The following is a 22,812-nucleotide window of genomic DNA, read 5'->3' as shown; positions in this document are numbered from 1 at the left end:
TATTGTGGAAGGTGCATCAGGAAATTGAACATGTATAAGGCAACTTGACGCTGCGGGTATAAAGCGTTTCAGGAAAGTCCTAAGGTCCTAATTTTTAATTTGGTGCGTTTAGTAATTTTGTCAAAATAGATGGAATCTTGAAGGAAATGCGGGGTGGAAGTGTTTTTCAGCTGGACGTTTAAAACGCGACAATCGCTCCCGCCCGGGTAAGTTTGAGCAGCTTCCTCAGTTCGGCGTGATTACCTCCGCTCCGTCTTTGTTTCACCCAGTCGGGCCTTGCCCTGATGTGTTCTAAACACGTTGCCAAACTCAATGAACATTAACTCGCAACTTCATAAATAACGCTTGTCGTTGAGTTTGCATATTGCCTGCAAGCAAAATTTCCCAAGTTCATACATATTTCTATGTATGTTCCAATTCGGGATTAGTATTTAGCAATAACTGACGCGGAACGATCCAAAAATTTAACAGCTTTTGCCGTTCTTCGTATAACTAAGTTACTAAGCGCAGTGACTTCGCGTTGAACGGTTTAGCCATAAAAGTTGTCATTTTAGAAATATATTAAACCTTTGGTCTGGTCACACCACGACGAAATTATTATTGGTTGCCGTAAAGCCCTCTCATTTCCAAAACACCTATGTAAATTTTGTGATTTTCTGTCCTTATTTCAAACACGTTAAAACTGACAATTCATAGTCGTAGTTCAGCATAGCCGGGCCTAGCCAGCGAACGTTAGCGGTGGCTAAGCTGTAGCCATCGTGTTGGCATACCTGACCTGTCAACGTTGTTGGTAAGTTGTCACTCGCTTCCAAGGAAATTATCTTTAAAACCTGATTAGTTACTTGTGAACATTCATGACTTTTAAGTAGAAAAATGTAAAACCTATACTTTTGGTTATATGGCGTTTCTGTTTTTTGTTTTCGTGAACGTTATTCCCTTACGCGTCACTGTGTCAGCGTAACGTTTGTGACTAATTTCATCTTTTAAGGGTACGTAGTTGGTATAAAATATGGATGGAAACGTTCTGTTGACGTTAGGTAAAGTGTTAAAAGAGTTCCATGATAAGTGGAGACTCAAAAGAGCAGCTGTTGAGTTCATGTCTAAATGTTTCTCCCGTTTATCGAAAGAAAGATTATGCTTTCGTGTATGGATTTGTTTAAAATAATTTAAATAAAACACTTTGGTAATGAAGTTCTATTAATAAAGTTTATTGACTACACATTTTTTCGTGTTGCAGTTGCTATGGAGCAACCACCAGGGAGTTTGGATGAGCTTCAACCTCAGGACCTCTCCACCGGAAGCATCCCCAGCGTGATAGACCTGACTGGGAAAGGGAGCCCGGATGTCAAGTCTTGCGATGTCCAGCACTGCGTTCACAGCCCAGACTGGCACCCGAACTCTGGATTACCCTCCACAGAGACCACATCCTCTAATGCCTCGCACCAATCAGCAGATCAAATTCAACCAGACAATGCCTTGTCCCGCACCACAGTGACCCTATCTTACGTGAGCAGGTCTCACATTTATTCAGCAGCTCAGCCTCTAACTGCTTTGCCGCCTATCAGCAAATTCTCCCTCCTCCCGTCTTGTGAGGCTGAGAAAGGGCTTGGGGAGACCGCCTATACACTGAACCAGCATTACTTGGAACATATTGACACACCAGTGGACCTCGCCACCAAGGCTTACTCTAAAGCTCCAGAGGTTGACGGAATTTGTATCCCGCAAAAGCTTTGTGAATTAAATGGGGCTGTAAATTCAAGCACAACTCTCAGAGAGGAACACAGCATTCCCGGGAGTGCGGAAACTTGTGAAAGGTTGGAAAATGGAGAAGATAACAGCTGGTCAAGTTTAGGTGTGGCTTCTGAATTGTCACCAGAGTCCGACACGACTGTCCTCAGGAGCGATGAGAGGAAAGGAAACTCAGAGACGCTGCTGCAAGTATCTAAAAAAGAGGAGCCATTGGCGGTCCATGACAAAGTGGCTGCAATCGAGTTTTGCTCACTGACCGGGGACTATAAAGCCCCTCTAGAAGACCCCATTTCTCCCTCTGCTACCTCACTGGGTGATGTCGAGGATGCGTTCATGCTGCCCCAAGGCTCCAGCTCACCAAGCGGGGACAACTCTTTTCAAGCAGATGAGGATGTATGGGATGACTCAATCACAGAAGGGGCCATTCAGCTCAGGTCCGGCATTAACAACTCTGCCACAAGTTTCGATTCAAGTGATGAAAGCAGAGTGCCTGTCCACACAAGGAAATCAAAGCCTTTGGTTGACTTGACAGAGGATGTTTGTTGGTCAGGAATTTCAGAGGACAAACCCAAAACTCTCACCCCTCATAGGAATGGCAATGTCAGTGCACTCCAGAGAACTGTAAAGGAGAGGAAGCTGCCTTTGCGTTCAAATAGAGGGGTTCGCTTAGAATCGCTGGTTATGAATATAAATGCAAGGAGTTATAAAATATCAGGATTCGTTAACACTAACATGAGTGCTTCCAAAATGACAACTCGGGATTCTCATGCAACAAATCCAAAGAAGAATGACACCTTGTCTGATGGAAATAGGAGGAGCAGAGCAAAAACAACACAAAACGCAGTAACCCAGCCTAAAACAGTTAAAGCCAATAGCATTAAAACTCATCCATACAAAAATACTACCTCTAATTGTGTTAATAATTCTAGAAAATCATGCAGAAAGAGCCCTACGTTTACGAAGAATGTGCCAGAGGATGTACCCTACCCTGGACATGTGCCACAGATGAGTCCCGTGCGATCAAATAGGACACTCTGTACACAATCAAGTCCGCTGCTTAAAAACTCAAAAAAGGAGCCAGAGCTTTCTTTGCACTCTGAGCCCTCATTGGAAAGAAATACAACAAGATGTTCCCCACCAGCCCCTAAAAAATCTCCAAAGAAAAGCCCACAATCAGCTAAAGGTCCGCAAAAATCGTCTGCTGCAAAAACAAAAGTGGCTCGCACTCCCAAGAGGCGACGGAAAAAGTATGAACCAAGACCATTTTCTTCCATTTTTGCTCCCAAGGAGCCTGAAATCCATTTGAGGTATGTCCACTACAGGGAGGAAAAAAAGGACTTTAGGTATGATAATTTCTCCCCCTTCATCCGAATGCATCGCCAGCCATCATCAACGACACTTTTCACTGTGATGAACTACCCAGAAGAGGTCAGGACACAGCCCAAAAAGGGCCAGAGAGAACTACAGGATCACCACGGTAACTTAATTTCTGGAACCGTACCCAGCAGTTCCTGTCTCCAGCTGGGCCGGGCGTCCTCTCGGGGTCAGCATCAGGGCTCCCTCATCTGTTGCCTGTGTGGGCTCTCTGCCAATACCATGGACCTGGGAGATCTCCACGGCCCCTACTACCCTGAAGGATTCCGGGTGTCAAGCATCAAAACTTCAGCACGTACGTCCGGTCGTAAAGGTGACAAAGAGGACTCTAGCGATTCAGATTCTTCGTCCTGTAGCGTCAGGGGCAGGGGGAGGAAACGAGCTGTTCAACCCTTGTCGTGGAACCACAGGCCACCGAATCAGTGGTGGCAGAAGGGCCTCCCGCCTAGCCACCAGACGACTGCTGACAACACCGGCAGCCCTGCAGCAAAACGTGCTTGCTCAGAAATATGGCCAACAGATGTGGAGGACTGGTACAGCCCCCCGGTGCTGCCCATGGAGCCCCGTGAGTACTGGCTCCACGAAGACTGCGGCATCTGGTCTGCTGGCGTGTTCTTGGTGAAAGGCAGAGTCTATGGCCTGGAGGAATCTGTCAAAGTGGCCCAGGAGACGGTAAAGCTTCAATTTAAGGCTGTAATGTCAGCGTATTGGTTCCTCAGAAAATGTCTCCATCAGTCGTTTTCTGATGTTTATTTGACAGCATTTTCTTTAACTAAAGTGACGCAGGGGAGGTAAGGTATGGGTTACGAATAAAACACTTCATCAATCATCATAGTTGCTCTTAAGTGTAATAATGTCAAGTAAAATGTCAACGACTAATTATGTAAAACCGCATTGAGCTAACACGTGGAGAATGTGGCATAACCTCCCATTTTCATTGTCTGTGAGCGTGTTACACCAGAGTAATATTTGGGTTGTTTTTAGCTCCTTGAATTAAAAATTAACCCCCCCTAAGCCACAGATGACTTGTTGTCTGCCATTTTTTTTTACCCCCACTGTTCAATTATCACATCTTCACTCGTAATGCGTCATTTCTGAAAAAGGGCAGACCAAATATCAATGTAGAATTACCCGTACTGTAAACACAATCTGTCCAATACGAAGATGCGCTAATAACGCTTTTCTGTACATGCGCAGGTGTGCTCAGCCTGCTCTGCCCCAGGTGCGACGCTAGGCTGCTTCTTCAAAGGTTGTCCCAGCAAATACCACTACAGGTGTGCTCTGGAAGCAGGTATGGTCACACTACATTATCAAGTTTAGAATTAAAACAACTTTCAAAACATCACGGCTGCATTTGTTGTCACTTCAGATGCATTCTTGCCGCTAACAGCTGTATTTCTCTTAACGTCTGAGTTAAGGACATGAAACGCTGTCTGTAAAGTGCTTATTCACAGTATTTTTTTTTTCCCGAAAAAAGTCAAATAGTTTTTTGGGGAAAATATATATATATATATTTTTTTGGTACATTTATTTTTTTCGTCCCATATTTCCCACCCTTATGTTATATTAAGTATGACGATTAGAAACCAGACTAGACTTAACTCTATTTTATTTCAGGGTTTGGGATTAGTTCGCCAAAATTTATAAATAATTGGACTTGATTTCGAATTAAAACGAGTGGTACACAATGTGAGTCCTTTTGTAATTTGAGTACCTCCCAAAAAAAAAAAATGCTGATTTTTTTTTTTTTTTTTTTTTTTTTTTCCCTTCCTGCCTGTGATAAAATTATTTGGTGCGTATCGTCAGGAAGACATGTATGCCAGTCATGTATTAGTATGCTACAAAAACACAAATTAATTCATTCATTGTTAAGAATTGTATAATACCATTCCCATTTAATGCCACTAGCCTGACCCAATTGCTGTTCCTGCCGAAGAATTTTAAACAAACACTTACCCAGATGTTTCTATTTCCAGTTGAAAATGTTGTTTTTGGAAGAATTTTTTTTTTTTTGTTGTTCTTGCGAAAACAACAAAGAACTTCACGCTACCCGCCTGCCCTGTCACACACAGCCCGTTCACACTTTGTGCCACCTGGCTTTCTCATTGATCAAGGGCACAACCTATAAACATGACATTGGATTTCATTTTTGTAATGTACGTAATATGTTCAGGTTTTCAACATGGTAGGTCAGGCGATGGGCGTGCAAAACTTGTATGATTTTGACGGCGGATTTTTCATGGAAATATTTCAAAAGCTGTAAGGTGGGTAACTGTAAGCTTTTTTTTATACAGTGCTGTGAAAAAGGTTGTGGGTTTTTTTTGCCTATTTTTCACTTACAAAGGTTTAATTTAATCAAATTTTAATCACACTTGAAGCAACTCAAGGCTATATAAAATGCAATTTCCAGATGCTGATTTTATTTACCAAGGTTGGAAACAAGTGTCGGCACAACACTTTTTTTTCTTCGTATTTTTTATATACCGCCCATGTTGTTGTTTTTGTCAAGGTTCTGATTCTGATGTAGTTAAACAAGAACACGGCTGTCGTTGGGACTGAATGTTTGCATCCGCCCACTTGATGTTCTGTGGTTGCTTTTGTCTCCTGTTGGCACTGTGCATGTGTGGGCCGACTCACCTTCTCTTCTCGTCCTCGCAGACTGTGTCCTCATCGAAGAAAACTTCTCCATGAAGTGTAAAAAGCACAAAGTGAGTGCAAAATAACTCTTAACGTGCTGACGATTTCCTGTCTACTGTTCTAATTCCTGAAGTTAACTACTCTCTGATTGACGTCAAACATTACACTCTATACTAGGACAAGACGTTGAAAGCTCCGGTGGGGATGGACAGCGATCCCAAGAGAAAAAGACCCTCTTGGTGAGTAAAATTCCTGCGTGGATGTGGTTCACATGACATTCGGATAAATCAGTGTCTTAATCAAAATATCCAAGTTCAAATGGTTGGTTTTTGTAATTAAAAAAAAAAAAAAAGGAAAAAAATACCAATGATACACCAAAAGGAGCGCGTGTGTGTAAATTTTGCCGATCCGTCATTCTCCAGCGGCTGGGACTCACGTTCGTCACTCTGTCATCCACATTGTGGCCAAGTGGCCTATAACCTGCGCAACTTAATGGCCCCAGCATGGACATGTCCGAGGTGGTGAAACTCTTGGCTCTATTATTGTGCAATTGTTTCTCTGTTCTTTTATGCAGACGTTCACCTGCCAAATCGTGCAGGGGCTGGCTCGCTCTCTGGACTGTTTGGACCGACGCCCTTGTTATGGACATTAGCACCCATAAACCTTAATTCCTCCTTGGTTAGACTCACAATTTCTCAATTTCTAGAAATTATTTATGTGGATTTTTTTTCTACCCCAAACAACAATCAAAATATTTAATTTTAAGAAATTGTAAATATTTGATTATATTTGGTTTTATTTATTTACGAAGCATGTCATTTTGCTTCTTTTGTCAAAGAGTTTTTTTAAGTTATTGGTAAAACCAGATCATGATTGAACTAAGTACCTGCAGCAGAGGAAATGGTGACGAGTGGAGCCACATAAGGTACCTTTTCTTAGAAGAAATATATGCATTTGATTCGTATTTTTATTTTTTTTTCTTCAAACAACAAAACTATCGTTTTCAGTTCACATTTTTAGAGGGAAGTAGTCACGGTGTGTTTGAATGTATCCTCCTTATTTCTATGTCTATGTGTTGGCGGTGGCGTTCGCGGGAAGCACTTTGCAGTGGCTGCAGTATTAGTTGACCACGCCCCCTCTTCCATCGTCCTCTCTTTGGAAATGAATAAGCAGCTCTTAGGCTGGATTGACACTGCATGTTTCAAGTGACACAATTCACAAACTACCCACTGTGATGACCAAGTGCAGTCAAAACACAGGCTATTAAATATGAAATAAGTGCCAGTATGCTTCCTTTGCAGAGGTCCAAATAGCAGGAAGCGTCAGCCCTGGCCAGAGAAATGGTGTAGAATGTTCTCTATTTGTAGTGTTTATGTATTGTCTACCTATGTGCTGTTACTGTCCAGTGTTGAGAAGCTTGTAGGTTGTTTTGTGTGTTCCGTAACTGTATAAACAGTCACAACGTGTATTTATTTGGCACTAATTTGAATCGTACATGAAATAGACTGTCCAAATAATGTAGCCATTAAATCGGAATTGGGCAGTTGGACCTGCAGTGGAATTCCAGCCTTAATTACCAGAATATTGTATTTTGAGATTTTTTGTGTTTTTCTCCATTTGACTCAAAGCACTTTGGGAGCGTGGACAAGGCTTCTTGTATTGTGTTGTCCTGGATTGTGAATCCAATTGGGGGTGCATTAAAATACCCGTTTAACATCCAGTTAAAGGAAAATATCAGTTTACATGGATTTCAGTTTCAAAAAGCATTTTTTATATCCACCATGGTTTTATTGATTGATATCCAAGATGCAGTGTGGTCCCGGCATAAGCCTTATCTGACGTATGAGGGTGCAGTGCAGAGACAAATCGGACCTGCTGGGGGCAGCATTTTGCTATGTGAGACAATTTGGACAGACACACACACACACACTAGAAAGACATTTCTCAATCGTGCCATGTCTCAGTTTGGTTTGCATACTTTGTTTTCTAAGGGCCACACAACTGTGCAAAAATAATTTTTTGTGTCGTACCGTATAATACAGCTTTTAATGATGTGTGATTGTTAGGAAATATTTGTGTGTGTGTGTTTTTATCTCAGGGCTGTGAATTTACTTATTTTGTGGAGTTAATGGACAGGAATTACAAAAGACTTCTATATCCTATCCAGACATTCCAACACCTTATATCTGGCGTGGTTTGGGTTTAACAATGGACTGCGATTAATTTTTTTCTCAATTGTCACTTTTATTTTTGTTTCTATTTTTTTTACATCCGTTTTTTTTCTTTTACATCCCTGCTCTCGTCTTGTATCATTGGGGGCCATTTGAGTGTCCCAAAATAAATACAATTGTTGACCATTGAACGAATTGTGTGTGTGTGTTCGAATTAATAATAATAATAATAATTGTGAAGGACACTTCCCATCACGATTCCTCTCTTGACATCCTGTGCGTGTTTTATGTAGGCTACTACAACAAATTCTAATTTAAGTTTTTAAAGGAATCACAGAGCCGAATGACCATTTTCCAACAAGCTCAATTTGCGTATATTTAAATCACGAAAATATTAGTTTTCATTTTCAATTAATTTGTTTTGGAGAAATTAATACAAAACTAAAGAGTTTAAATCGTAAATCGTACTGCGAGAAGTGCAAACTAAAAAATGTTGGTGGCGATATGCTTTGACTGAATTCAGATAAAAGCAAACGATTCCTTAAAAAAAAAAAACATTGCATTTCTATTTCCGATATATATTATGCAGGGTTTAAACCATGCATTGGTTGAGATACGGCAAACGGGTGACCTTTTAGGGGAATATGGGCGTGGCTTATGCAAATTAGTGTGCCGCAGCCACGTGCTGTCATTTAGGATGAATTCTGATTCCGGACCACAAGTGAATTTGCATATATGCTCAACTTGCACGACTATTCCTCCGCATTTATTAGCAAATGATGGCTATGATTTTGTGTACCGGTTGATGATCGTGGAGTCGTTTTTCTCCTCATATGCTCCGCTTTTCTGCACTCACACGAAAATTCTCTATTTCATTGTCATAATTGCATAGTCAAACCTCGCTCGCACTTCAATATAGCGCTCAATACACGGGTCTTCAATCCTGTTCCTCGAGGTGTGATTTGTGGAATCATGATCATCATCCGGCTTCTGCAGAACTTGATGATTGTCTGATCATTTGAATCATGTTTTGCAGCAGGGAGTCATTTAAAACAGACAGGACAGCAAACCTCGAGGAATTTGTTTTGAATAGATCCCAGTCAAATTTGTTAGGTATATTCAGAGCCAATGAAAGGGCTGAATTGCTGTTGCAATGTTTGTAAAATGTGCAGGTCTGCCAGGCAGGGTAAATAAATGGCAGTTAGCTTCAGGAACATCACAAAAGATCTTAAACCAACAGGCCCTTCAGAAGCTGAAAAATATCAAGACAGAAAATAGATGATGAGAATTCTCAATTTTATTGACTAAATCTGATTTAACAGGAAGACAGTTGTATTGCAGAGACAAAACCAAGTTGGAGTGCTCATGGGCATCTACTCACAAAAGGTCACAAAAAATGATAACGCTGGGAAATATGCCACTGGACACAGACACCGAAGCTCAACTACTACGCGTGATGACGATGGTGGGCTGAGGCAAACCGTTTGGATCTTTTATTTCCAGTTTGGTGTCAGTCATCTCTCCTCCCACCTCCAAGCTTAAATGCTTTGGACGCCTTGAGAAAAAAAACATTTAAAAAAAAAATAAATCAGCTACACTATTGTACCTAATCATGCCACATAAACTCTAAAATTATTATTCATTTTTCTGACAATAGTCTTAATGTTAGAGAAAGATTGCCATTCTAGTAACGAGTTTTTTCCGACCAGTGAGCCTTAAACGATCCAATTTCACGAAATTGGTCATTTACTGTAAAAAATATGTCTCAGCTGACATAAAGACACAGGCAGAACAATTAAATTACCTCCACAAGATGGCACAAGGTACATGATGGACAAATGAAGCTTCATGAAGCACTTGTGATACTTTTTGACCCCTCTAGATGGCACTCTTAGTTTCAAGATGCAGTGGAAGTTTTATTAATGTGTATTTCACTAGCCTTTATCTTTAGACCAACAGCACCATCTAGAGGAGTACAATATATCACAAGTGCTTCATGAAGCTTTGTTTTCCCATCACTGGCTTACGCTTAATGTGCGTAAAATATATCATCTCATTTTCACTTCAAGCTTCTGAAAATATTATTTCATTTTGTGGACGGTAGGTTGTTGTCCGCTCCATGGAAAAAAATCTCAAAAATGTCAATCAATTATTAATCAAGCATCACCAAATATGGGCATCTCTAATTATGCCCACATCAACCTCTGACGTTATTAGAACGATAGCCTCAATATTTTGTATTGTATGGATATGAAGCGTTTTAAGTGTACACACTTCGGTACTAAGTGCCTCTGGTGAGGAAGATGTGCATTGATCAAATCCAAAACATTGGTGCGATTTTTCTAATAATTTTGGAGATCGAAGTAGGCATGAACACATTTTTGCAATGATTGACGGCAGGTTTTTTTTTTTGTTTTTGTTTTTTGCATTTAAGCGACAGTGTTTTTTTTTTTCTATGGACTTGTACAAAATCCAAAATATTGAGCCAATCATGAAGTGGGCATGACATGAATTTTGATGGCGAACCATCACGGTTTGCTGACATTAAGAAATGTTAAGCATTTTTTTACGTTAAGCATTTTTGACTGACCCAACAATTTTTCTAATATGAAGTATGCACTTGGCTCAAAAAAAAACACCGAATGGCACATTAACAAGCTGCGTCTTGCTAAGATTTTTGTGATGGTCAAGCTTACTTGTTAATATTTATTTAATGTCACTGTCAGAACTCAAACGTGAGGCTTGCTACGGTGCTGGTTCAGATGATGAGGTAATGCTTCTTCTTGCTTGCGGTCATGTGAGCGAGCCTAAAGTGCTGCAGCTGCACGATGGGGGAGAAAACAGGGCGTCCACAGTGTCCGCATCACTCCTTTGTCCTTTTGTTCCGAGTCCGATGAGGTCAGAGATTGTCACAAAACATTTTTGCATACTCGCTGGCTGATCTGGGAGCAGCTGGGATGATGACGGTGACGAAAATCCAAGCGGGTCGTAAAATACACAAGCGTGTTGGCTTGCGGCTACTCAGCTTGTTTTTAACGATTAGCTTTAGCGTTTAGCACACAGTTTCATGCAGACTTTTGGCGGGAAAAGACAAAAGGCTCACTCCAGATGCAGGATCCAGTGTTTTTTTTTTCTTTTTTCAAATGGTTCTGTTTGAGAAAGGATGATATTTTTTGCTTTTTAACAACAACTTCCATGCCACTGTTACCTAAAAGTGACCATTTAGAAGCGCCTAAAATCATTTAATTCCCCACCTTTGCGAGCGCTATCTCGTCATGCTTTTATTTTTTTCGTTCCAGTTTCTGAAAGTGGTGATATGAATACAAGACATTATTACAAACACACGGAAACACACTCAATAAAAAACTAATATTGAGATTTTTTTTTTGTTTTGTTTTAAATTTTTTTTTGTTTTATTTTAGCCCTAAAACGTCAAGAGATCCTATGACAGTCCCTCTCGGACATGATGCGAGATTTGTGCTACGTCAAAAGATTCCACGACAACATTGTTTTTTTTTTTCTCTTTGTTGCTGAGCTACTCATGCATTTTTAACTTGAAATTTATTGTTTTATTCTTTTTTCGTGGGGCACGGAGTTAAAAATACTATTAGAGATGAATATTTTGGGTAACACAAAGAGTGAGTAGAAAATAGTGTGAAGTAGATATGTTAAAATCACAGAGTTGTACGATAGCCATTAAGTAGTGGAATTTGAGCTTGAATTTTTTGACTGAAAATCACATCCTGAACGCGTTACAAAAAAAGGACCCAGTTAATGAAACACACTATGTATTTAAAAGCACTTCCTCTTTCAAGTTTGTCTTGTTTTGTGAGTCAAACGTACAACACAATTCAAGCTTTTTCCACCTGGGGGCGCCAGTTCAAGCCCCGAGGACGTCATGTTCCATCCTTTTTTTTTTTTTTTGCTTTTCTTCTTGGGGAAATATTGCTTTAGGGACGACGTTTTGGTCTTCTGTAGAGCTCGTCTGTCAGTGTCTCGTTCTCCGTGCATGCACATCGACTGTACGTGGGTGGATGAGTGGTAGAAGAGCACACCGGTGAGACGGGATTAACGTAGAAAATGTGGACGGGGGCGCTCAGACGCATATCTCGATGGGCGTGGCCACCAGCATGCGGCCTCCCGGCGAGCTGTTTTCCCGTGGCATCCGGTCGTAGCTGTTGGTGGACGACACCGAGCTGTTGGTGGACACGGACACGAAATGGTGGCCCCCGCCCAATTCCATCGTGGCGCCTTTGGCCGCACCGCCGCCACGTTCAGCCGTCACGGGTGACACCGGCGAGAGGGGGGACAATGGCGACAGAGTCTGCTGCTTCATCCGCTCGACTAGGAGTTCCTCGTCTTCCTCCCCGGATGAAGATGACGACATATTGTCGTTTACTTCCCCTCGCCCATTCCCGCCACCTCCAACCCTTTCCCCGGTGCCGCTTCCCCCATTGCCGTTGTTGTTGTTCTCGCTGTCCAGCATCCACGAGTGGCTGAAGTATCCAAACACCTCTTTGACGGAACAACGGCGCTCCTGCTCTACCGAGAGCAAGCGGCGGAACATGCGGAGGGCCTGCTCGGTGAAACGTCTCCACTGGGAAGGCACCGTGTTCGTCCTCCTCCTCTGCCAGCGGATGAACTCCTGGTAGAAGGAGTCGGAGGCCAGCGCCTTCTCCCACGGGAAGTTGCCGGTTAGCATGCAGAAGAGAAGCACACCAAAGGCCCACACGTCTGTGCTGTAGTCCACGCAGAAACCCTCGTGCCGGGACACGTCGCACAGCTCGGGGGCCGTGTACGGGATGGTGCCGCTGACCTGAAGAAATACGGCAAAATGACTCATCCCGGAAAAAGAGCGGCCAGTAACTTCCCATCCTGACCGGAGGATTGTGTTATTACTCACTCGCTTGACGGGCGATCCGGCGCGACGGGTCATGCCGAAGTCGGACAGCTTGACTTTGCGGCATTCCCGGTCGAAAATGAGAATGTTTTCAGGCTTGATGTCTCTGTGCACCAGCTTCTTACAGTGCAGGTAGTCCAAAGCAATGGCTACTTGGTGTACACAGCGCTTTGCCACTACTTCGGGGAGACCAACCTAATAGAGTGAAAAGGAGGAAAAAAAAACATAACCACATCAATCATGTTGGCCACAAATCAAGCGGCCACGGACAAAAACCACACGACTCCTCTTGGATCAGAGATTCGACTTCGACGTTCCTTTCCAGCTCTGTTAAATAGACCTTACCGGGGATACTGAGGAGTGTAGTTGGAACACGCCCTCACGTCCCCCCAATCACTGCTCAGCTGGTGAACGTTCGATGAGCTGTGATTGGTTACCTGAACCCTCAACACGTGATGTTATTTTCAGTCATCAGCATGAGGCAAAATATGTCTTTTTAATGGCGTTAATTGTATATGAAAAATAATCCATCCATCCATCATCTATACCGCTTCTCCTCACTAGGGTCGCGGGGGTTACTGGAGTCTATCCCAGCTGTCTTCAGGCAGTAGGCGGGGGACACCCTGAACTGGCTGCCAGCCTATCGTAGAGCACACGTAGACGGACAACCATTCACACTCACACTCATACCTAGGGGCAATTTAGAGTGTTCAATCGGCCTGCCATGCATGTTTTTGGAATGCGGGAGGAAACCGGAGTACCCGGAGGAAACCCACACAAGCACGGGGAGAAAATGCAAACGCCACACAGAAAGGCCGGAGCCGGAATCGAACCCATAACCTCTGCACTGTGAGGCCATCGTGCTAACCAGGCGGTCACCGTGCGATGAGCATATTTAATTTCTGCTAAGAAACACGAGTTAAAATTTTCACATTGTTTATTGCATGACAAGAAGCCTGGAAGGCAACCGTGGAATCAGTCTGAACATCGACACAGACATGGTGCCCTTTATAACATTTGGTGTTCATTAATTCTAATTAGTGATGGACAAATGAAGCTTTATGAAGCACCTGTGATAATTTGTGACTTCTCTAGATGGTTGGTTTAAACATGCCGTGGAAGTTTTATGAATGTGATTATCTTTAAACCAAGAGCACCATCTAGAGGAGTACAAAATATCACAAGTGCTTCATGAATCTTCGTTTTCCCACCACTAATTATGATAACGTGGTCATTAGTGATTCGAAACAATGTGATGGAGTACCTGCGGAGGAATGATGTCGAAGAGATCCCCTGCTAGTGCGTACTCCTGCGCGAACACGTAATATTCGTCCGTCTCGAATGCAATGCCAAACATGTTGATGATGAAAGGGCAGGGCGACAGGTAGAGCGAGATGCTGTACTCCCGCAGGAACGACTTCAGCTTGGTCGTCTTCTTCTTCAGGAACTTCAGTGCCATTTTTGTACCTTTATGGTGAGAAAATGATTGTTTATTGCAGTTTCTGTTCGTGTTGAGAGGTGTTTCGATGACCTGACAATTACATAGAGTATATATCACAAACAAGGTAGCATCTTTAACGGCACAGGTTTGAACGTATATTTTGAGATTTCGGTTTAAGTGGGTTCCTCACCTCTGATCTTGTGGATGACCAGGTCCACCTTGCCATAGGTGCCCTTGCCCAACTCTCTGATTACTTCGTAGTACTTGTTGACTTCCACCTTCTCCAGGTTCTGGGCCGCAATCAGCTGCAACTCGTCCAGGATGTCCATGTTCGCTTGTGACGTCAGTGGAGAGGAACTCATGCCGAGGGCTGTGGGGTTGCGGGATGTAGCGAGAGGACCGAGTGAGGGATGGACGCCAAGGCGAGACAAGAGCGGCGGGCAGCAAACAGTTGACGTTACTGGAGGAACATAAGAATGTTGATATTAAGATATTTGGAATGGGATGTTTGTCTCACATGAGAAATCTTTGTGACTATGCATTACTTGGTGAACTGACATTCACCAATCAAAGCCAACTGAGCGACGGCTCATGCCTCGAGAAACTTCACGTAAGGTACCACTGTCGATGACAAAAGCTTCCTTGGGTGTCCTTTCATTCAACTACTGTCTTTTGTCTGTCTTTAGAGTTTTTAAATTTTAACAGTTTTTCTTGACACCAGTGTAGTTTCAGGAAGAGTCACAGTCCAATAACTGCCACTTTTAACGTTGCAGTGACTTTATTTGGACACTGGACTATGCAAAACGCTGATTTGCCAGATACAGTGGACCAAGGAATCTTGTCCCTTGGGTTGGGGTCTATAAATGTGTCCTGCCAGAGCATGTTATAGGTTGGTTCTCCAATTACCTCTCTGGAAGATTATTTTTTTTAAATGGCCTTTCTGTGGAGTGAGGTGTGCCTCATGGCTCAATATTGGCACCCCTGTTGTTCTGCCTTTATGTAAATTATACATGTAACTATAGTTCTCATGCTACTTCTCATTTTTGCACTGATAATTCAGTCATAGAGGCGCTCTTTCCAAATCGTTGGCCACTAGAGGGCAATTGAGCTACTGCTTAATGTCTATTATTGTTCATCGTTGGCACAAGGCAATAATAAATGCGTTTCTTTACACACTAAAATAGTTAAATTTACAGTTTTAGTCTTATGGCTCGTTGAACTGACGTAATTGGTCGTGAATGTAAAGCATCAACTGACAGCACCCACAACTGATGTTTTGTCAACTTGTAAGTACATTTCACCAAAACCAATTTTGTATGTCTTTTCGATAGCAAATAACTATACTTATATATGTCAATCAGCAGCCTGATTTGTGTGCGGGCAGCGTGGGATCGGTTCCTTCTCGGTCACGGTGTCTATGTCTGCCCTGTGACTGGCTGGCGACTTGTTCATGGTGTGGTGCGCCTTTTGCCCGTAGTCAGCTGGGACAGGCTCCAGGATCGCCACCCAAGCAACCATTTACAGCATAGGTGTCAAACTCTGGCCCGCGGGCTACATTTGGCCCGCAGTGTAATTATATTTGGCCTATGAGGCTTTCCCAAATGACTAATATACCATTTTACATTCTATATATAGTAATATTCAAAATGATAATAGTAATTTTAAAAAGTCAACGTATTGTACTAATAAAACCACTTATAATAAAAAATGTCAATTAAAAAATACATTTTAAGGGAAAGACAAAAGCAGTCTTGATCTGGTTTTCTAGTGAGATGGCTGCATTTGACCTGTACGGTACTGTAGGTCTTTTTTTATAAAAGAGATCTAGAGCTCAGCGAGACTTCTTGACTTCTTGGTTAAATAATGGATAAGAATAGACCACCTTCTGAGTGCATGTGTCACGCCCAGCTACTATGCACAGTCCATCATTGTTCTTTAAGGCTACAATGGCTTGTCACAGTGCGGTCCCCACAAAGACACGACTTGTGTATCCTTCACGTTTGACTCCTTTACAGTTTGCTAACATATCCACTTGACTCTAGTTTCCAAACACCTTGGGTTGAAATAATTACAGAGATTAGTGTAGACATAGAGGAACAGAAAATACCTCCTAACTTTGTCCATCTCCGACATTGAAGTGTCACGCTCCATTCAACTGCAATGACCTTGAAGCTCGTTGCACCTCGCACAGGGAATTATTCTATTCCTAACTTGCATGAGTGCATCGGAATCATGGCAAGTTGGGAAAAGTATAAGTGCCTCAGGGCGCAGTCACACTGGGCCAGTTCTATCACACAGCGCTTTGGTACTCATCCCCCCGCTGGCCTGTGCGCTCACTGTGCCGCACTCATCTGAGCTGCAGCATGTTTAAGCGCCACAGGGAGAGACAGATGCTGCCCTGCAATATATGTATTTACTCAATTTAGCACATTGTGCTTTTTCATTGGCTTTTTTGGGCCACTAACTCACATACATAAGCATCGACATGAACGTTTACAATGTTTGCGTTTTTATATTTTCCTGAGAAAAGGTCCGACCCTATTTTACACTTGATTGATGATTTAGAACCCATGGTTGGTTGAAGCCCATCGATGAAGCCACTTTGAGGTTTTTTTTTTTTTAATCAATAAAAATATGACTGAGTTAGGACTACAGCTAACAATTTTAATAATTGATTCATATTGTAGTAAAAAATGGACATTTCAAATTAATAGTACAAGTTTCTGTTTTGGTGCGTAACACGTTCGGAATCAGAAATTTTAAGGAGTTCGGAGCGTTCCTAATCAAGCAAGCTCCCAACGATTAATTGTTTTCCGAAAACTAATTATAAATGAATTTGATAATCGATTAACTGTCAAATAACCAATTAATCGTTACATCTCTACTTTGTAATATTAAAAATAACAGTGGTTAACTTTCAAACTATTCAGAACGTTAAAAATGATAAACAGTTGCATAACTGCACTGTTAATAAAGGTTTTAGATGGCGGCATTTTTTTTATATTTCCATTCGATGTCATATTTGGGGGGAAAACAATGTTTTGTCGTAAGCAAACATCAATTCCTTTTTATGGTTCTGCTGTATATTGAAGGTTAGCAAATGCCAACAAATCTTGCAAATACCATCCCCTGCGGCGCCATTGTCAACTAAATAGACACTAATTAGCTGAAGTGAAGACTGAAGATGCTTAAAATGCCACTTGCCAGTGGCACACACACACGCACACACACATTAAAAGCTGTCGCAGTGTGATTTCTATTGATTGCTTTTTGCCTTCATCTTGTGCTTGCCATATCTAACAAATCCCGATGCAAGTCCTATACGTATACATTCACGTGGATGAAAAGCTCGAACACACACACTCACACACCCTCATAACATTTATTGCATAACCCGAAGCACCAGAGAACAGATTCTCACTCTAAACAGGCTCTCAATATTCATACTGCCGGCACTGCCATGATTCATCAGCACATCCGACCGACTGTTCTCTCATCCTTTCCAATAATACACACTGACACCGGCAGAGCAGCTGCAAATCTCGCAGTAAGGTAACAACTTGGTGAAAGAGCTCACTGGCGTAAGTACCTTGTCATCACCTTCCAAAGGCCGTTATGTTCCATTGTGGGAGTGTTATCTTTTGGTGTGATGTACACAGGAAGGGCACATGACACAGCAAGGTACTGAACAATGACTCAGTTTGGGTGAGAACCGGCCATGCAGGGAGAATCTCTCTTTTTGTCGTTCTCCAAAATAAAAGTGTGTGTGAGTGTGTGTATATATATACATATATATATATATGTATATATATACATATATATACTGCACATCCACAGGAGGGAAGGCTGGAGTTGTAAAAAGAGAAGAGGCCATTTGTTTCTGTCCGGGATTGGAAGTGCTTACCGTAGCATTGCAGGAAGCATGCTGCTGCACAATGTGTGGCCGGGTGTGTGCGCGTGTGTCGGTGTGTGTGCTGGTAAGGCCGGGACATAAAGGGGATTAAGTACTAACAATGTTCTCAAAATCACGACGGGGAGAAAAAAAAACAAAAAACAACAGTGGTAAGAAATTATTATTATTACTGTTTCTTTTTTTCATCTTTTGCAAGACTTATATTTACTTTGACTAATTGACGACGTTCGAATCTCAGCTCAGAGTCTGTATGGATATGCACGCTTGTTTTGGCAAGGTGAACCTCGTTATCGTGTCAAGTGGGCAAATGAAGCTTCATGAAGCACTTGAGCGGAATAATTTTCACATTGTTTATTGCATGATGAGAAAGAAGCTCGGAAGGCAACCGTGGAGTCAGTCGCTCTGAACATTGCCAGAGACATAATAACGTTTGGCGTTCAGTAATTATAATTAGTAATGGGCAGATGAAGCTTCATGAAGCACCGCTGATCATTTTTAACTCCTCTAGATGGCACTCTTGGTTTAAAGATGCAGTGATGCAATCAATTTCTATTGCTCAAGAAAAACATCAGGACGAGTACAAAATATCACAAGTGCTTCATGAAGCTTCGTTTTTTGTCCATCGCTAATATTTAGTTCCCTGGTTTCTTTCAGTCTCTGTTGTCACGTCGTCTTCGTGTGTTTTCCCTTGTTTATTTGTTACTTTGCATCATGATTTCTGAACTTTTAATTCATAATTTGTTTTCAATCATACTATAGTATATAGCTTTTTGGTTGACATTTTTCCTAATGCTTCTCAGCCTTTTGCCTGCTTACCAACACCATAAAAACAACACTTGCATGACACATCAAAGGCTCACTGAAGACTAAAAGACTGAAGACTAAAAGAATATTTTTTTTTTTTAATTATTATGAATTATTGGTTTTAAAGAAATTACTGTATTATTCTTCGTCAGGAACATGAATAATAAACACGCCCCCGCCCTCAAAATAATTTTCCACTCAGGAAGTGGTGCTTTAATGAGACGAGATTCAAGAGTGTGTTTCTTATCAATCACACTCACATTCACATCTTTGTTCAATTTAGATCTTCAAGTCCTGTTCCTCAAACACAAAATGCTATTTTTTACGCCATCATAACAAAAGGTGAATCTAATGATCTAATATGAAACAAAAATGAGTAACGGTATAAGAATCCATTTAAGCCTCGTTATATTTTATTAACCTGTAAATGTGACTCAAATCAAACTAAAATCTTTCGCACTGCAAATGCTAACTTCAACACAACCAGTTACTCCGGCAACAAGTTTGTGAATTAGGATTGTTTTTAATGTACTCAGAGCCATGTCCCGTATTTCCTGCCCATTATTGTTCTATATTGATAGACCAAAGCGCTGTGGCCTCAGCTTGCTAAACCCTTGGACCTCGACCCATTATGCAACCAGATCCGATCAGACAAGCATTTTCATTGAGCCAGGTCCCCCACCCACGTCCAATCCTCTAACATTTACAGCAGCGCCATCTTCAGTTTTCTAAAGCCTTTTTCCATTGGACTGACCTTTGAGTTTTCTGTGCTACACACACACAGTGTGAATGTGGACGCTAAAACTAGCCCAAAGTCTTATTTTATGTGCAGAGATTTCTTCCTTTTTTTTTTTTTTTTTTTTTTTGCTGTGGACATTTTGGTTTTAAAAGTGAAATAATCAAATGTGAGATCCTTTATATTTTATTACATCACTCTATTGCGTCCAACTATAATTTTATTCATGTTTTGGATGAATGCTTTTTTTAAGGGGTGTGGCCTAGTGAGTTGTTACCTTATCCAGATGTGGGATGACGATACCTATAATTGCGCCATTCTTAGCAACTTTCCTGTAATTCGGATTTCGGTTCATCCACCCATAGCAAAACATTGAAAAATTCATCAAATTCCACAACGCAATCAAGTAGAATGCAATTTTTTAAAAATATTTTAACCCCCAAAATTATTCATTGAGCTGAAATACACCAACAGAAATTAAACAAACTGCTTCCGGTATTCACTAAACTGTCGTAGATGTTGCACAATATTGTGAGTCCTACTCACCATAGGGAAACACACACGCACGCGCACCCCCCCCCCCCCCCCCACACACACACACACCCACACACACACAAAATCCAAGAGAGTACATCATGATGACATCTGTCTGTATTTAGGTAAAAGTACCAACAAAAGTGAGCGCTGCCAGCCAAGATGCCCGCCGGCGTCATTTTGCCTTTTGTGTTTGTGTCCCACTATGTGAGCTGTGACTCATCATTCTGGAGTCGATCTGCTTTTTAATATCCACCGAGTGCCGCACTTTAATCCCACTTTGATCAGCTGCATGTGTCTCACACACACATGCACACACACGTGACCCGCCCACAATCAATGCCTCCATACATAAAGCGCGCACAGGGCTCACAAATTCATTTAAATTCACTTGTGGATGCTTTTGTTCGTGTGGTTTCATGGTAAATACAATATTGAAACAGTATGTTTAGCCTTTTCATGACTGAAAAAAATATGTTAAAAATACTAATATCATATAAAAGTGGTTTGTTATAATGTTATAACTGATTATGATTCAAGATTGCAGTAATTTGGCAGAAGAGTGGCTCTAAAAAATCAAAATATTCTCAAAATAATTGTCAATTAATGAAAATGATGATTAGCAGTTGATTAAGCAATTGATTGTAGTCCCTATGCCTGTGAGCATATTTATTTCATCTGTCTACATGTTTTGCTCCACCACTTGTGTTAAATAAAAATGGCGAGGCTAAAATTGCAATGGTATGGACAATTTTAACCCTATCAAAATAGTGGTTTATTAATTTCATAATTGATTAGTTGTTGAATCATGGGTTGAGTGACAAACCGCTACTTGTGAGTATTGTTTTTTTTATCTCTCTAAAGATGTTGCTCCACTGCTTGTGTTCACAAAAATTGAAAGGTATATTTTGTGACATTTGACATTTTGAAATTTTTTTGACTGGAAAAGGCCAAAAACCGACAACAGTTATTGGGGCGATTTAAGGTATTGGGCACTTGTAGCGATACCAGCCACCAATAAAAAAAAAAAAAAAAAAAAGTGACATTGATTGAGTGCATCCTCCTCTGCAGTAAGCGCGACAATACTGCAGTTTGATACATCGGCTATTCATCTTCTGCATCAGAAAGAAAGATCTTTAACTATTTTTTGTCATTGTGTTAAATAAGATTGTGTATCTGTATTCAAATAAATACTCACACAGGTATCGGTCTTAAAAAGTGCTATCGAACATCACTCTGCTTAACACAATAGTTGTCAAATAATTAATTGATTGATACACGGCTACCAGTGATTATTGTTGTTCTATGTGTCCAATGTGTTGCTCCACCGCTTGTGCTCCAAAAAATGAAGAGTCTGAAATCCATTGATTTTAAGAAAAACAATGGCCTCTAGATAATTAATTCATTATCAATATAGGTGTCAGTTAATTTGCTAATCAGTTATTCATCGATTATTTGATTAATTTGAGACTACAACCTGCATATTGTGTTTTTGATTTAAAAAATGCTAGCCCATAAAAGCTTTTTTTTAATACGTGACTATAAAATACAAGGTCAATTTCTACAGGGAAACATTACATTCTGCTTTCTTGTTCCCTCAGCATTCAGTCAAATATGCTCCCCCACCTGCAGTGTGTCCTCAAACTGCACTGACTCAGAGGAAACAGAGCTGAATGACACACAGACAAACACACACATACACACTGCTGCAGACACCTGGCTACCCCCACAATCAGGGGGGATGGAGTGCATGATATCAACGACAAAAGAAGACAATATCTTTTGTGCAATTGATGTCTGCTTGGAAATGTCGTTGATGCTCGGATTCAAATAATCACACCCAAATACCATAACGACAATTTGTCATGTAAATAGTCCGATGCAATGAGATTTAAGATGCGGGAGAAGGTACAAATGCTCACCATTGAAAAGATGCTCATAACGGGCTGTTGAGTCCGCCCTGGCTGCGCGTCCAAGCGGCCGCTAAAGAAACCGGACGGCGGTGAGGGCGCATACTCGACCCAGGTGAGGCGGGTAAAAGGGAGAGTCCGTCCACCGAGCAACTGGACCGTGAGCATCCACGACAGCCTCCTCCACCGGCTTCCTGTGGCGTCCTATTGTCTCCGCATCGCTCTGTCCTCCAGGAGGGGAAGAGAATGGAGGGAGGCAAGTGGGCTGGCAGGAGGAGAGGCGAGCCACCTGATTGGAGGAAGCAGGGGACGGAGCCCCGCCTCTTGCCCGAGCGCTAGCGAATGGCAACGAGGCTCCGCCGGCGAGTCGCGGCTGCTCGCTGTCTCCGTACAGAATAACGCTGCCACCATGTTATAAATCTTTTTTTTTTATAGTCGGCGCTTGTGTGCGAAGTCGTTTGAGCCGACGTTTATTCGTCAACAACAGCTATTCAGTGTTAACACATTTTCCAGTAGTGAACAAGTCAGGCACTGTCAGAACCACTGACATAGTTACAAAATCATTTCTAATATTTGTTCCATGAAATTGTGTTTATCTGTGTCTTGTTGTGTTGATATTAGTTTAAATTTGCCTTACAGGGCC

At 41.7% G+C, this 22,812-nt stretch overlaps 2 protein-coding genes across 4 annotated transcripts; one reads left to right on the top strand and one right to left on the bottom strand.

Moving 5' to 3' along the window:
* LOC148317124 (uncharacterized) lies at window positions 1-8,051 on the top strand. Of its 3 annotated transcripts, none has more exons than XM_088285066.1 (6): window positions 1-206; window positions 1,238-3,795; window positions 4,321-4,414; window positions 5,782-5,831; window positions 5,938-5,999; window positions 6,335-8,051. In XM_088285066.1, coding segments are annotated over exons 2-6 (2,760 nt in total). In that variant the 5' UTR covers window positions 1-206; window positions 1,238-1,242; the 3' UTR covers window positions 6,336-8,051. The 3 variants fall into 3 exon arrangements, with proteins under 3 accessions (XP_088141192.1, XP_088141190.1, XP_088141191.1); XM_088285064.1 differs by having other exon boundaries at window positions 6,183-8,051; XM_088285065.1 differs by lacking the exon at window positions 1-206 and adding an exon at window positions 241-790 and having other exon boundaries at window positions 6,183-8,051.
* Window positions 8,052-10,510: 2,459 nt separating this feature from the next.
* On the bottom strand, window positions 10,511-22,395 carry bsk146 (brain specific kinase 146). Its single transcript, XM_088285062.1, has 5 exons — window positions 22,182-22,395; window positions 14,463-14,732; window positions 14,096-14,298; window positions 12,835-13,026; window positions 10,511-12,747 (listed from the first exon to the last, which is right to left on the bottom strand). The coding sequence occupies exons 2-5, from the start codon at window positions 14,632-14,634 to the stop codon at window positions 12,028-12,030; spliced, it is 1,287 nt and encodes a 428-aa protein (XP_088141188.1). The 5' UTR covers window positions 14,635-14,732; window positions 22,182-22,395; the 3' UTR covers window positions 10,511-12,027.
* Window positions 22,396-22,812: the final 417 nt, after the last annotated feature.

The sequence above is a fragment of the Idiotropiscis lumnitzeri genome, chromosome 20 (assembly GCF_059441095.1).
Source record: "Idiotropiscis lumnitzeri isolate Australia: NSW breed Sydney's pygmy pipehorse chromosome 20, RoL_Ilum_1.0, whole genome shotgun sequence".
NCBI lineage: Eukaryota > Metazoa > Chordata > Actinopteri > Syngnathiformes > Syngnathidae > Idiotropiscis > Idiotropiscis lumnitzeri.
The sequence above is the reverse complement of the archived record's forward strand: the minus strand, read 5'-3'. Positions and strand labels throughout refer to the sequence as shown.

Coding starts and splice junctions, on each gene's coding strand:
- LOC148317124 (XM_088285064.1), top strand. CDS start 1,243: ATGGAGCAACCACCAGGGAGTTTGGATGAGCTTCAACCTCAGGACCTC. Junction 4,415..5,781: donor CAGGTGTGCTCTGGAAGCAG/GTATGGTCACAC, acceptor TCGTCCTCGCAG/ACTGTGTCCTCATCGAAGAA. Junction 6,000..6,182: donor AAGAGAAAAAGACCCTCTTG/GTGAGTAAAATT, acceptor GTCATTCTCCAG/CGGCTGGGACTCACGTTCGT.
- bsk146 (XM_088285062.1), bottom strand. CDS start 14,634: ATGAGTTCCTCTCCACTGACGTCACAAGCGAACATGGACATCCTGGAC. Junction 13,027..14,095: donor TCGACATCATTCCTCCGCAG/GTACTCCATCAC, acceptor TCACTCTATTAG/GTTGGTCTCCCCGAAGTAGT. Junction 12,748..12,834: donor CCGGATCGCCCGTCAAGCGA/GTGAGTAATAAC, acceptor GTATTTCTTCAG/GTCAGCGGCACCATCCCGTA.